The following is a 15,815-nucleotide window of genomic DNA, read 5'->3' on the forward strand; positions in this document are numbered from 1 at the left end:
CTCCACATATCTCAGAATTAGGAGAATATTGGAGAGAAAAGGGTTAAGGTCTGAAATCAGCACCACCTGTTTTCAAACATTTCTAGATACAGGTTCGCATAATTGGGAGCCCTAGTGCTCCCCATCTCTGTCCCTTTAGTCTGGAAGAAGAAGTCTCCTCTGAAGAGAAAATAGTTGGAGGTTAGTACCAGTTCAGCCATGTCCACAATGCAATTGGTGCTGGGAAGAGCATTAGGGGGACGTTCATTGAGGTAGAACATGAGGGCCTCTAGGCCGCCCTGATCGGGGATGTTTGTATATAGACTGGTAACATCAAAAGTACACAGAATAGAATTTTCAGGTATATGGTCCACAGATTTATACAAATTAATAAAATCAATAGAGTCTCTAGTGTATGTAGGGAGGGAGATCGCCCCGGGTTTCACAAAATGGTCTACAAAGGTAGAGATATTCTCTGTCAAAGATTAGATTAGAAGGGTCATTTGGGAGTCTTTTGTCAAATTCATCATCAGAATTTCCTTTTCATAGTCTGCTGCATTTAGTATCACTATTGCACCTCCTTTGTCAGCAGGTTTTATAATGATACTGGAGTCATTTTTTCAGTTCCATAAGAGATTATTTCTCTGCTTTGGACATATTGTGGAAAACCTTGTATTGTTTTTTCTTAGCCAGGAGATGATGTACATCTTTCTCAACTAGGCGGAAATATGTTTCAAGTGAGGGATTTCTTTTGGGTGCTAAAAATGTGCTTTTCCTCTTAAAATATGTATTTTTCCTTATTCATGTCCTCAGGGTGAGAGTCAGGTTCATTGTCATTCAGGTTATCAATGGGGAAAACATTGTTTCCTGTCTGGTTATTAATATCGTTCAATAGATTAACATTGGCAGGTGCATAGGGAGCAACCCCATTACCAAAAAACTCAGTCAATCTCAAACTGCAGAAAACGTTTGAAAGTCTATAAATGTATCAAAGTCCTTGGCCTGTGTTGGGACAGATGATAATCCCTTACCTAGGGCAGATGAACATGTATAAGAAATAGACCTGTTTGGCAAGTTTATTACAGGAAACTTCTTCAAAGGGAATCTTTCTGGATCCATAGGCTAAATAAATATAACCTGGGAACATGAGCAGCAGTGTGCTGTGTTTTCCTTTCTGTTTTCTATGCATGATAGATGACCCCTGTACCATGTTTGACTATGATCGTTTTTAGTGTCTCAAAACTCAATTTCAGTGTTCTACAATGTGGTCAAAAAAAATATGGATTTTGTATTATTGTATCACTCTGACAGTGACACTTATATTTTTCTAACTCTACTTAGTCAGTCCTCTTTCTTCATGGAGTTTACTGTTTGAGGTCAAACTATTGACACTGTTGACATATCACACACACACAAAATATATTTCTTATTAAGTGCACTATGAAACTCCTCTGACTGGTAATATCACTGTGAGATTCCTGAAGTGACTCATCCAGGGACCGCAATGTGAAAATTAAGTTCATGACGTTTTCCCAGCACAAAGGTGATTTCATATAAACTGAAGAGACCTTAGGAAGATTAGTAGAGCTAAGTGATAAGGTAAGATTGGGGAAAAGGTGTGGGAGTGGAGAGTCTGGGAATATTTTTGCTTTCACTTTTAAAAGCCCCTCCCTTGCAGGTTTATGTTAAAACACCCCTCATCCTGTGGCAACACTCAGGAATACTAAGCTTCTACCAGACTAGACAACGTCTGTACAATTCTTGAATTTATAGAGACATTTTTTTCACTTACTCTCATGCACTTATAACAGGTATTATAAACTGGGTGGTTTGAGCCCTGAATGCTGATTGGCTGACAGCCGTGGTATATCAGACCGTATACCAAGGGTATGACAAAACATTTATTTTTACTGCTGTAATTACTTTGGTAATCAGTTTATAAGGCACCTCGGGGGTTTGTGGTATATGGCCAATATACCACGGCTAAGGGCTGTATCCGAGTGCTCCGTGTTGCGTCGTACTTAAGAACAGCCCTTAGCTGTGATTATTGGCCATATACCACACCCTCTCGGACCGTATTGCTTAATTATATTATTTAAACAATCAGAGAGTGTTTTCAATCTTTATTTCCAAGGTTGGCAACAAAGCAATCGTATTGTCTTCAAATAACTTGCAAATGTATCCTATACAGAATATTATCAGAGGTTTCACAAATACATCATAGGTTTGTGACAATTTATCAAACATATCAATGAGTTCATTTGCTCCATCTAAACCCCTGTGTGTGCTCAGTAGGATAGACACAGCAGTGGCCTACAGAACTGACAGGCAGTTGTGTTGCAGACACTGGCTGTCAATTCATAGGTCATCACCATGCATCCCATGTATCCCTACTCTGAATTCAAACCAAAGTTTGGAGGGCATACATATCTTCACATGATGTTGTCATTGAAAACAAGGAGCCCATATCTCTTGAATGATCTAGAGACTGTTCTTAATAATACAAATAAAAAAATACATGACAATGTGGTGAAAGCAGATATAACTGAGTTCAACCGAAAGAGGAGAAACATCAGAACAGCCATAATAAATAAGGACTGTGATATTCTAAACATTGATTCCATGTCAGAGCTGGCTAGAGGGTGACTCTCTGCAGGTAACAGCATCTCCACTGGAACACAGACAACTTCCACATGGAGTTGCTGTTACAGCCAGCAAGCACCAGATTTGTCCAAAAGCTGTTCATAGCACACTATGCCTCCTACAGGATAACAATATTACTGCATTCATGCAACATTTAGCTCGTCCCATATATTGAGGTCACACCTTCAGTTGTTTCTGGTGGGCGTATGATATCTCACTTTGAAATACCTGAAACAGAAGTACATATAAGGTCAATTACAGGGAATTTACGTGGGGTTAAGGCAGGACTCTGACTTAGTCATTCGGTACTGGTACATGTGAGGAGCCTGCAATTGCAACTGACTTTGACCTGTCATTCCCCCTCTACCATCTTTATGACCGGCTATAGTCAACATCATAGCACACAAAGGCCAAGGCCTGTCTAGATAACAGGGTTTTATGGTGGCTGTCAACATAAGGGTGCATTGAGGATTGTGAACACAAGTTGAACATAATGGGTGTGTCTGGCTTCTCAATAACTATGTTCCCTTTTTAATCCTACTTTTACTTCACCATCAAATGTATTTCGTGTTTGGTATACTGATCATTTATTCCTGTTTATTGTTACTCATTTCTTTATTTTATTTCTCTCCCCTATCATGCTCAGCATTCCCTCTCCTGCTCTGATACCTCTGAAGACTTTTCCTCGTAGTAAACCTCTCTATCTTGGGAAAAACAAAACAATAAAGCAATTAAAAAACAGTGACACTGACCCTGACGCCCCTGTCTGACTCATCGCACTTGTTGTCAGGCACACTCTCAAACACTGCCTTTTTCCTATTTTCTATCTCTCATCCATTTATCATTGTGTGTTGGCCGTGTGGCTCAGTTGGTAGAGCATGTTTCTTACAATGCTGAATGTCATGGGTTTGGTGAAAAATCTGTCAATGTGCCCTTGAGCAAAGCACTTAACCCTAGTTGCTCTGGATAAGAGTGTCTGTTAAATGACCAAAATGTCAAAATGGCTGTAGGTAGCTTTGGATAAAAGCATCTGCTAAACGGCCTACATTCTTCTTATTTTTATTTTTATTTCACAAGGTAGGCCAGTTGAGAACAAGTTCTCATTTACAACTGCAACCTGGCCAGGATAAAGCAAAGCAGTGCGACACAAACAACACAGAGTTACACAAGGGATAACCAAACGTACAGTCAATAACACAATAGAAAAGTCTATATACAGTGTGTGCAAATGTAGTAAGATTAGTGAGGTAAGGCAATAAATAGGCCATAGTGGCGAAATAATTACAATTTGGCAATTAAACACTGGAGTGATAGATGTCCAGAAGATGAATGTGCAAGTAGAGATACTGGGGTGCAAAGGAGCAAAAAAAGAAATAACAATATGGGGATGAGGTAGTTGGGTGGGCTATTTACAGATGGGCTATGTACAGGTGCAATGATCGGTAAGCTGCTCTGACAGCTGATGCTTAAAGTTAGTGAGGGAAATATAGGACTCCAGCTTCAGTGATTTTTGCAATTCGTTCCAGTTATTGGCAGCAGAGAACTGGAAGGAAAGGCGGCCAAAGGAGGAGTTGGCTTTGGGGATGAGCAGTGAAATATACCTACTGGAGTTTGTGCTACGGGCAGGTGCTGCTATGGTGACCAGTGAGCTGAGATAAGGCGGAGCTTTGCCTAGCAAAGACTTATAGATCACCTGGAGCCAGTGGGTTTGGCGACGAATATGAAGCGAGGGCCAGCCAACGAGAGCATACAGGTCGCAGTGGTGGGCAGTATATGGGGCTTTGGTGACAAAATGGATGGCACTGTGATAGACTACATCCAATTTGCTGAGTAGAGTGTAGGAGGCTATTTTGTAAATGACATCGCCGAAGTCAAGGATCGGTAGGATAGTCAGTTTAACGAAGGTATGTTTGGCGGCATGAGTGAAGGAGCCTTTGGTGTGAAATAGGAAGTCAATTCTAGATTTAATTTTGGATTGGAGATGCTTAATGTGAGTATGGAAGGTGAGTTTACAGTCTAACCAGACACCTAGGTATTTGTAGTTGTCCACATATTCTAGGTCAGAACCGTCCAGAGTAGTGATGCTAGATGGGCGGGCGAGTGCGGGCAGCGATCGGTTGAAGAGCATGCATTTAGTTTAACTTGCATTTAAGAGCATTTGGAGGCCACGGAAGGAGAGTTGTATGGCATTGAAGCTCGTCTGTAGGTTTGTTAACACAGTGTCCAAAGAAGGACCAGAAGTATACAGAATGGTGTCGTCTGCATAGAGGTGGATCAGAGAATCACCAGCAGCAAGAGCGACTCTTCTTCTAATATATTAACAACTTTGTCAATTGGTCTTCATTTTTAAACACTGGCCCCTCTGAAACGGCACACTATATCAACAGTAACAAACACAAGGAGCCTGGCCTTCTCATACTAAATACAACAATTTCCCTAATAATGAATAACCATATTCCATGTTTGTCATGGGTTTGTACAGCAGAAGAAAGTAGAATTCTTTGGAAGGGATATCCCACTAGACACCCACTGCTTGAATCAACATTTAACCATTTAATTTCAATGAAATTAAGTTGAACTAATGTGGAATAGAAGTTAAATTGGTGTCTGTGCCCAGTGGGATGTTAAGGTTTTCACAGTACTCAAGCATGTTTATTTGAATTCAAACACTGCTGACCTACTTATTTTGCCTTGGTTAACAACAAAAAACACTAAGCAAAAGCTTAGGGTTAGTTCAAATGCTTTAAAATACATATAATGTATTACATGCCATTCTCCTGTACTCTCTGTCTCTCTCACACACACACACACACACACACACACACACACACACACACACACACACACACACACACACACACACACACACACATCGAATGACAGAAATATAATTAAATATGTATATCTCAAAATACTCTCTGGTTGTAAGGAACTGATTTTAAACCATCTGCTTTCCCTGAAACTGCTCTACTCCAGCTGTCACTGTATAAAACAGTGGAATGTCAAATGATGTTTGTAGGCCTATGTGGCGAAACTTATTCAAACAGCCTCTTGTTAGGACAGGCGTTTAGCCTTTGAAACTGGAAGTAGAAAAATCAAGTACTGAGGTTTGTAAGATAATAACGTTGTGTTTTCCATTTTAAAGCAAAGACTGATATTGAGAGTTTATCTTACGAACAAAGGTTAGCATGGGATGGGTTGACACCTTTTGTGGATGGATACATAGGAATCTCAGTTTCAAGCCTTTACAGGTCCAATGCAGACATTTTTATCTCAATATCAAATCATTTCTGGGTTATAATTAAGAACCTTACTGTGATGGTTTTCTTATTAAAATGGTCAAAAGGAAACAAAAATAGCTTCTTAGCAAAGAGCAATTTCTCAAGCAAGAATTTAGCTAGGACTGTCTGAGAGTGGTCTGAGTGGAGAGGGGAAAACTAGCTGTTATTGGCAGAGAGATTTGGAACTCTCTTTTATTGGTCTATTAACAAATTGGCCAAAACGCCATCCTTACAAAACAGGCTGAAATTTTAGCCGGTCTTTTCAAACAGCTCTTACATTTAAAGAGCATTATCATAATTTTTACTTTCACAGTATTATTCCAACATAATAATGTGGAAATACATATGAAACACAGGATAATCACGTTTTTGACTGAACTAGGCCTTAAGATTATTCTTATCCTATCTAACATGTCTTGTAAATGTACAGTTGTAGGACATTTAAGTCCTGAATATGAGCTAACACATTCACACAGACAAACATCATACAAGCGCAGTACTCACCTTCAGATGCAGCCGAGCCTGGCCCGGTGACTTTCATAGCACGAGGCCAAAGGTTAGGGAGCGTCAGCTTTTGGGGGGTGCAAGGTTAGAAAGGCAGAAATAAGGAAAGAGCGGTCTAATGTAGCAGAAAAGTCTGATAGAAGGCAAAGCAGTGATGAACATATACACAGACAGCCTCACTAAGAGGAGAGGTAGAAAGGATAAGGAGTTTAGGGTGCATTTGTCAGCAATGCAATGGCATAGAGGGTGGCCAGTTTAAGAGACATCAGGAGTGGGAGCCAAGTTAATTATTACACTCCCAGTCAATATTTAACAGTCTCAATGCCCTGCCCCTCAATCCAACATCCTGATTCCACAGACTCACACTCAAGGTAGGGCTACAGAGAAACACACTCGTAGTTCTCGTTTGTACCATTCACAAACACACAGTCAACACACAAAAACTGTGCCAATGACAGCAGAGCACACATTGTAAAACGCATTTGTAAATCCACCATTCCATTTGTCATTACCACTGAATGTATGATTATTTGACCTCAACGTGACTTCCCATAAATGAACTTGATCTCATTGGCTCGTCAGTGTGAGCTCCATGTTATGTGGCAGCACTGATTTATCATTAAACCCCTACTAAAGTATACAACTGAGTGGAACTCTGCACCTTGATCAATGTCAGATTTCTCCACCAACTCTGAATCAGTGCTCTGAGCGAAAATATAAATTGTTTCAATGAAAAAACACTGGTGTGGTTGGCTAACATGGTGGGGATTGTGTGGTTGGATAAACTTTTGTTCTAGTTTGTGTTTTTTGGAGTCACTAGACTAGAGTCAGAAACATCCCAAACTATTCAGTGGTCGACAAGCTGGCTGCATTTTGTCAAAAAGGATTGTTACATACTGTGAAAGAAATGCAAAAGGGGTGAAACAAATTCATGCACACACACACACACACACACACGCTTGTTTTACTATTCTTGTGGGGACCAAACAATTGATTCCCATTCAAAATCCTATTTTCGCTAACCCCTAACCCTAACCCAAAACCTAATCCTCAACCTAACCCCAACTCCTAACCCTACCCTAATCCTAATTCTAACCCTAAACCTAACTCCTAATCTAAAATAGCCTTTTTCCTCGTGGGGACCGGCGAAATGTCCGAACTTCTGGTCCCCACAAGGATAGTAAGACTAAAAATACACACACACACGCACGCAAGCAAGCACGCACACACACACACACACTGGCTCTTAATTACTGGAGTAAGCAAAGATGAAACTCAGTGAGATCATGAGGTAATAGTGCAGGGGAAGCACAAGACTCTGGACTCTAAACACTGAACAAGGGAAACAGATTTTATAATAGCATAATAAAAATGCTTTTGAAGAGTGTTAATGATTGTTAAAAACAGGGTTAAAGGGTACACGTCTTTTATCAGTGCAGAGATATAAAACATATCTAAAGTTACGGCTATATTTTACTTCATTTCTAAGAGCACAGACCTTTTACAATTCAATTCAGCAAAATCCTCTGGTTTCTCAGCTCCTACTTAATCCAACAGGTCATTGCTGTAAAATGTCATCTATTCTCAAAGTGTGAATGTCTACTGAGAACTGAGAGATGGTTGTAATGAAAACTTCCCACGGCATCGTTTTTCGTCATGTATAAAAAAAGACGGATCCCTGCTTAGACGAGCAGAAAGAAAATACTAAATAAGCTCCACACCATTGATATGAGGAAACTGAAAACATGAATCTCACAAGCCCACAGTCTGTGTTGAGGCCCCCTCCCCTCCAAATAGGTTTCGTAATACTAAAACATTCCCTCCTCCACCCTATGAGGTCTTAGGATCAAGTACATCATCTGGCCAGTTTAGCAACAATCTTTTCCTTTTTTGTGCCATTTGCACCTAAACTACTTACCCTTTCTAACTTGTCCTTATTGCGGTCTATTGACAATCAGGTGACAAACGTCATTCCCATTTTATTAAGACACATGACATGTTGCAAAATACCGTGTGGATGTGTTATTTCCCTGAGAGAACATGACTTCTCTTCAGGGTATTATTTATTTTGGGACCAAAAAAAAGTATTTATCCTTGAATGTCATTTTTGAACTGAAAGTAAATGCTGAGCAGCAATTTATTTGCAACTGACAAATAAAGAGAAAAGTCTTCTTTCTTTGAAGTTGTTTCCTCCTTGATTCAGACTGGTCTTATCGGGAGTTAAGGAATGGGTGTGTCAGTGTACAGAGTCCAGTCTCAGAATGAGTCCAACACAGGTATCTTATCTAGCACACACTGCTCTCCATGAAACTAGAGAAACGTGGTGCTGTCTTCAATACACCCACAAGGTCACAAGCAACTCTTAAATCCCAGCAGGTCAATTTGAAGACATAATAAAACCTAATGAAACTCACACTGCAATAATGTACTTTGTCAACCACAGTGATAAGTTACACAAGTGATTGTTCAATCATGGTTATAACTAATCCATTCAACCAACACTTATCGTTACACCAAGGTTTATCATACCTTGATTCCGTAAATGTAAGATAGGCTTATCTCTTGAATAAGGTAGCAATTAAATTGAATCATTCATTAGACCCTTACCCCCTAGGCTTAGAAACATCAATTTCCACAGAACACACCACTGCTGGTTAAAATCCAAACAATTAACAGAGACATATTTACTCAAACTGACCAACACAAATGATAAAACATTTCTGGGCTAACTTCACAGCTTTAAAGAGCAACTGCCCCTAAAAAGGTACTTCCAATTTTGAAATCGGCCTATGTGGCATTGATGAGTCAGAAACATTTATACTAGTGTCAAAATTTACTCGTGTAAATATAATAATTTTGGTCATGAAGTCAGTCTCTTCCAAAACAGAGATTTGTGAGATAGGAAAAGATGGTTTGTCACAGAATGAAGGTTACCGTGACACTTTTCCTTTGGTTGTGTTTATTTTAATCCTGCCCACAGCACCCAAGTAATCATCAATTCTGAGCGCAGCTGCACACGACCCGATCATAATGCCCATGGTCCATTTGGTTAAATTAACCAAAGTATTTTTGCTTTGATAGTCGATATCCCTATGGATCTAGTTAAGGAGCATCAGTCAATTACACAATGTACATGGGACAACATGTATATGTCAATAGCTCTTAAAATTAAACTAAAAATGATATACAAATAATTAAAGAGACAACTAAAATATGTACAACATGAAAACATTGTCCAAATTATTGACCGTTCCTAACGACCCCGAGATCGGCTATCCAATTTCAAACCAACTTTGCCACGGTCACACACCAGCCGGTTGAAGCTAATTGGCGAATAATGGCTAGCATTAGCTAGCCTAGGCGACTTCAAGACAAGACCTGGTTGGACTGTTTCAGGTTATCTAGGAGGGTGAGTGACTAACTATGTACTTAGCAGAGTGAATGTACAAACGCTCACCACTCACGAACACACATTAAACCACACCCCCTTGGCTTCTGTCACGGCGGTTGCAATTCTTAATTTCTAAGCCAAGAAAAGAGGTCATATCGGGGAAGTTCAGCCCCCCTTTAAAAAGACACCCATCGTGCTGAGTGATTTTCCTAATCAGTACACTCTACTCCATTCCAGCAGACACCAAAACAGAAGCAAGCCAACCAATGGTACCAGACGCCATCGTTCTTTTTATTAGGGGCGTTGCACTCTCGCTGTCACACATACTTACAAGAACCAATCCTGTTCAGAGTTCTGAGATATTGGAATAGCCCTGGGGATATTGTACATACAATACACTTATTTTGTGTGCCAAAAATAATATATATTATTTATGTTAGCTACATTTCAAGGAAGTTGGTATTGAAGGGCATGCAAACAACTCCAGAGTGAGTTTAGTTTTAATAGGAAAACTACAGCCATTTCAGTACAGACTCAACAGGAAAAGAGTCTGTACATCCGCAACACAGACTTTTGGCAGACCTCTAGAGCTTCTGCGTTTCTCATAGAGCACAGCCCTTTCCTTAAGCTCTCCACTGCAGGTCATTTGACCACTTTTCTTTTCTTCGTAGTCTTCTCTACACCTGTAACTACGGCTTCCTCTTCGTCTGTTGCTCGCTTCTTAGCCTGGTCATTTATCATCTCCATAGTGTCCCACACCTCATCCACTTCACCTCCCTCTTCTTTCACTTCCTCCACATCTCCGGTTACTGCTGAACTGCTCAGCTGAAATGGAGGACGGAGAGACTGTAAACACACTACAGTATATTGTTGCAGCAAAATCACATGTTCACAGCAAAAGTATAATTCATAGCACTTTAAATTCTCCCCTACCTCTAGATCTTTGCTGGACAGAAGCACACAGTTGAGTCGTGACTTCAGATACACCTGCAAGGGAGACCGAGAGAGAGAGAACATCTTGAAGACAAATATTAAAAACAACTCTAGGATGCTTCCCCAATGATGGTTTGTGTAGCTAGCTTCAGGTGTACTGAGAGTGTAAGAGAAAGATGTGTGTTTGTGTGTACCTTGTGCTGTAGGGAGCGGTCCTCCAGGCTGTGTACTCTCAGAAAGCGATCCAAACCACAGGTAGCCACCAGAGGGAGAGAGGGGTGGCACTGCAGCCCCCGCACTCCTCCTGCCAGCCCCTTCAAACACCCACGCACCAGACCTGCAGCGAATGGAGAGGAGAGGAGGCGGCAGGGTTATACAACCAACAGACTGTAGTCAAGAAGAGGATCTCACGCAACATGCACACATAAAAAGCTCCATCCCTACATAACTATCAGAAGATAATAATTCTGATCATTACAGGCAAAGAACAATAAAGCTAAACAGATGCTTCAAAGAGAAAATACAGCAAAATGCCGCTCTAATGTAGTACAGTGAAAAATAAATTCATGGGCAAAATGATAGAGGCTATCATGGAAATGTTCTGATGCAGATGGCTAAGAAAATGCACAATCATGTCAACAAGCAGACATCCTTTGCTTCATTCACCTTTCCGCAAATCTAAGATGGCGAGTTCTCCATGCGTGTTACCCACTACAACACTGTCTTGGTTGGCAGGGAGGGAGAGGGCTGTGAGGGGGTACTCCCCAAAATGAGCCTCCAGAACCGGACGCCTCTGGGGAGAGGCTGGGTCATACACTCGCACCTAACAGAGAGAGAACAAACATATGAGTAAAAATAGAGGTCTTTTGTAACGTCCTTAGATAAATGAGGCAAAGAGACGTGATCCAAGTCATTCATCCTGGTACCTGAACTTGACCAATATGAATTAAAATCTTTACAGATAAGGGACTATTAAAACCATTAAGAGTCCCTTTTCACACTACTGAGCAAACTGCAGCTGGACGTATCATTTGAGGACTTTGCTCTGGGTCAGTGGCTGGGAACATCAGCAGACCAGTCTACTAGTCCAGACTAGTCTAAGAGCAGGGCTTGTACAGGAAGAGACAGACAGACCTGGTGGTGACCAGTGCAGGTGACGATCTTGTCGGAGTCTGGGATGAAGGACATGTCTCTGACCCACTCTGGCACTCGCATGTCCAGCCAGTCATTACGTACCTGCAACATCAAAAACACAGCACTGTGTTAATGCAAAAATCACCTAAAAATAATAACATACTATGTAGTCATTCCCACTGTAATTCCTTGACATGTAGTTGTTAACGCTCTTACATTCTTGGAGGTGAAAATGGGTGTTTCAGGCCTCTCCAGATCCCAGACCTTTAGGCCATTCTCCTTCCCACCTGTGGCCACTTGGTTGCGCTGTGAGGGATTCTGTCGCATCCGACAAACATTCGTCCCTGCATTTATCTCAACCTGGATATAGGGACAGAGGTTATGTTCAAGGAACTGGCAGTGCACAAAAAGGCAGACAGTGAACCTTGTTCATTAATAAGTATCCATCAGCAATGTAACAACCCTTAGGGGGCCCAAGTGGTATTCTGGCAGTGTCACTCACTGTGTCTGTGCTGCCCTCCTTCCAGACCCTCAGCAGTCCTGTCTCCACACACGTGATCAGAGCACTGCATAGACACACAGGGAGTGTGTAGTCCAATGTCAACATCAGGGGTGTATTCATTATTCTCAGACCGTAGCAAAACATTTGGCTTGTTGCAAAACGTTTTGCAATGGAAACCGTTTACTGTAGGAAACAAACGGAAGCAAACAAAACGGGGAGGGACCATTTGTCCAATAGAAACTCTAGTTTTAGTTGCAAAACATTATGTTTATGGCAAATGATTTCTGTTACAGAATGTTGAAACAGACCAAACGTTTTACTACAGCTTGCGACAAATGAATACACCCCAGTATCCTCAACACATGACCACGGAGCTGCTGGTGTGTACGGTTTTGTTATGACTATGTCTTCATCTACAAGACTATACCTGTCCGTGACAGCAATTCCTGTGAACCTGCCCTGGGTGCTCTCCCCACACTGTCTGGTCTCAGTGAAGATGCCCTTCTCTGTGCTAAATGTCTTCACTGTGCCATTCACAGACCCCACCAGTACCTAGAACAGAGACACTCCGGTAAATAACAGAATGGCACAATACTCATGAGGCAAACTTTCAGACCTACATCCACTCATAGCCAACACAACGACCAACAGATCAGACATCATCAAGGGCTCCATTACTTTCTAGAGCCCCTACACACACCTCAGTCTCATGTTCATCTCCCCAGCCTAGGACACACACTTCCTGGTCCCGGCTCAGGCAGCTCATCTCACAGAAGTTGAAAGCCTGTTTTTTGGATAGGCTCACTCCTAATGAAACAGACAGACAGAGTAAGTGATAGACATTTAAATATCCTGAAGATGAGCATCATTCCCAAACCAATCTGTGTTGGATTGGGTAATGCACTCTCAAGCTAGCTACAGCTAGCTAGCAAACACGTGGGGTGGTTAGCTAGCTCTAACAAACCAGCACACAAGCACAACATGGCTAAGTTGACTGATATACATCATTTTTACCTTTTAATATCCCTGTTTCCGATCCAACCCATACTGAGCACACTTGACTTTTGTCTGCCATGAAAAAGAACGAAAAGATTGTCAAGAAAACAATTTTTTTAACACGTTAATGGTGTGTCCAGAATGTCCTCCGTAGGGATACACTAGTCACCGTACTTCTGTTCCCGACCAAAATGATCTTATATAAAATTTCCAGGAGATGGTGCTCTTGAGTTTTACATTGTACATCACTGCATCTATCCAAAATCCACCGCCACTATTGCAGACAAAGTATTATGATATTTACAGTATCACTCAGACTGATAGATGAGGGCCATACACAGAAGCAACCCACAAGACACCAAAGGAGAACATTCATTTTTTTTTACATTATGTAAGATTCACTGACTTAATTTTCAAAAGGGTATTTTTTCTGACGCTATTGGTGTTTTTCAAATGTTCAAGTTTGTAATAATTAGAGTGGCACTCAGGAGTGAGGTAGAGCAGGGGACAGGCAGAGGAGAAGGAAGAGAAGAGAAAATTGGACTTCAGGTCACCCTGGAGGATTTACCAGAGATTAGCTATTGGCATGGATTTAGTGGGTGACAAAAGAGGGGACAGGGATAGGGATTAGGGGAAAACAGCATGGGCACTTTAATATCCAAAGCCAAAGAACTGTGGGAATTAAAAAGTTGTAGAAATCCTCCAAAGAGAATAAGAGTACCAGAGAGACTGGCAGGGTAGCAGGGTAGAAAGGGATGAGAGCGAAAACAGCAGGACCACAGAAGATAGAGGTAGCTTTGAGAAAACAGAGAAGGGGAGGGAAAGAAAGTAAGAGAAATAATCATATACTTAAAAGAAAGAGAGAGAGCCTTTTCATCTTTCTGGAAATTACAGAAGAATAGGAGACACAGCATCATGACACAATGAGAGGGGAAGAGGGAGAGACAGAGAGAGAGCAGGAGAGAGTGAGAGAGAGAGATAGAGAGGGAGTGATAAAGAGAGTGATAGAGAGAGAAGAAAGAGAAAGCGATAGAGAGAGAAAAAGGGAGCAGAGGGAAGGGTAGATAGAGACAAACAAGGGAAGTCGACAAAAAAAATATTTGGAGCTTCCCCTGCCCCCTCAACCATCTCTGGGGAACAAGGGAATACGGCAACGGTTCAAAGCCAGGGAGAGAGGGACCGAGAGAGAAAGAGAGAGAGAAAGAGGGAGGGAGGGAGAGACTGTTGAATGCACTTGGCCGGTATATTCTAGGGTGATCCAAATCTTGCTTTATCAGACCGTCTGAGAGAGAGAAGAAGACGAGACTGAGGAGGACAGAACATGAGGGAGAGTCTTTCTCGGTCTGTTTTCAAAATCGTTCCATTCTTTTTTAGAGAAAGAGAAGAGAAAACATAAGGGGGAGCTTTGGAGAGAGAAAATCGAAAGAGGATGGAGGGGGACAAGAGAAAGGGGGGAATTAATGAACTTAGAGACTTCTAAGGGCTGTGGAGATGTTTTTCCTTTCTTAAGAAAAAAGACGTGTACCCAAATAAGAGCAAAAAATGTTTTAACATCTAAACATAGTTGATTCTCTAAATGCTGTTTTTCCACCCTGCAAGTGAGCACTGAAAAGCATATGCGTGAAGAAATCTGATGGACGCGACTGAGATAGATAGAGAAAGGCAAGGCAGAGAATTCTGACATGGTGTCGACCCAAATTGACAGAGTGGGAAGAGGAAGGAGTTGGATATTCAGTGATAGACGCATCTACCACCAAACACAGGTACACTCTGATCAATATTAAGATCAGTCAAAATATCCATCGTCATCATCACAGATGATCATTATCCTGATACATCCATCGTTCATCAGTCTTTATTGATTTGAGACCTCAGTGTGGAGTGTAGTATTCTATCATATTGCTGTTTATTTATATTCTACTCTATACATTACAGCACCATTTATCAAATCATTGCAAGCTATTGTTATCAAATTGATCATTTGATTGTAAGCTGGTGATCTTTGCTCATTTTGTTATTATAAATTATCACTAATAACTGTCATCGTAAGAATATTTATGGGGCACATGTATGAATTGCTGTTATTGTATGAAAAACAAAATATCCTTTCTCTTTACATTAATGGACAATTATTATATGCCTACAAAACAGTCCTTTCTTTCTTGACAGCATATCTGCTCCGTTTAAAAACATTGAAATATCAGAATATACCCAAATCAAAATCTCTTTTGAATAATCTCTAATACCAATTACAACTATAAATGTTTGTAGTTAAAATGTAAATAAATAAATATATTTGCCTATTACAGATGTGCGCTAACAATTATATTGTTCTTGAAATATGTGCCATCATGATTTTTTTCTAAGCAACTGAAATAATAATAATAAGCCACAACACTGCAAACGTCTGCTATTTTGACCACAAGCCATACTGTCTCTCACCAATAATCAT

General features: G+C 40.9%; 1 protein-coding gene and 1 long non-coding RNA gene across 2 annotated transcripts; both read right to left on the reverse strand.

Annotated features, from left to right (window-relative positions):
* Positions 1-2,087: 2,087 nt before the first annotated feature.
* On the reverse strand, positions 2,088-6,671 carry LOC115147038 (uncharacterized). Its single transcript, XR_003866258.2, has 2 exons — positions 6,408-6,671; positions 2,088-2,850 (listed from the first exon to the last, which is right to left on the reverse strand). It is a non-coding gene; the product is annotated as an uncharacterized LOC115147038 (long non-coding RNA).
* Positions 6,672-10,068: 3,397 nt separating this feature from the next.
* wdr74 (WD repeat domain 74) lies at positions 10,069-13,534 on the reverse strand. The gene is made up of 10 exons (XM_029620740.2): positions 13,382-13,534; positions 13,068-13,174; positions 12,795-12,919; positions 12,368-12,431; positions 12,082-12,225; positions 11,866-11,967; positions 11,398-11,554; positions 10,926-11,068; positions 10,732-10,785; positions 10,069-10,623 (listed from the first exon to the last, which is right to left on the reverse strand). Exons 1-10 carry the CDS (start codon positions 13,440-13,442, stop codon positions 10,441-10,443), a joined length of 1,140 nt encoding a protein of 379 aa, XP_029476600.1. The 5' UTR covers positions 13,443-13,534; the 3' UTR covers positions 10,069-10,440.
* Positions 13,535-15,815: the final 2,281 nt, after the last annotated feature.

The sequence above is a fragment of the Oncorhynchus nerka genome, linkage group LG19, assembly GCF_034236695.1.
Source record: "Oncorhynchus nerka isolate Pitt River linkage group LG19, Oner_Uvic_2.0, whole genome shotgun sequence".
Classification (NCBI taxonomy): domain Eukaryota; kingdom Metazoa; phylum Chordata; class Actinopteri; order Salmoniformes; family Salmonidae; genus Oncorhynchus; species Oncorhynchus nerka.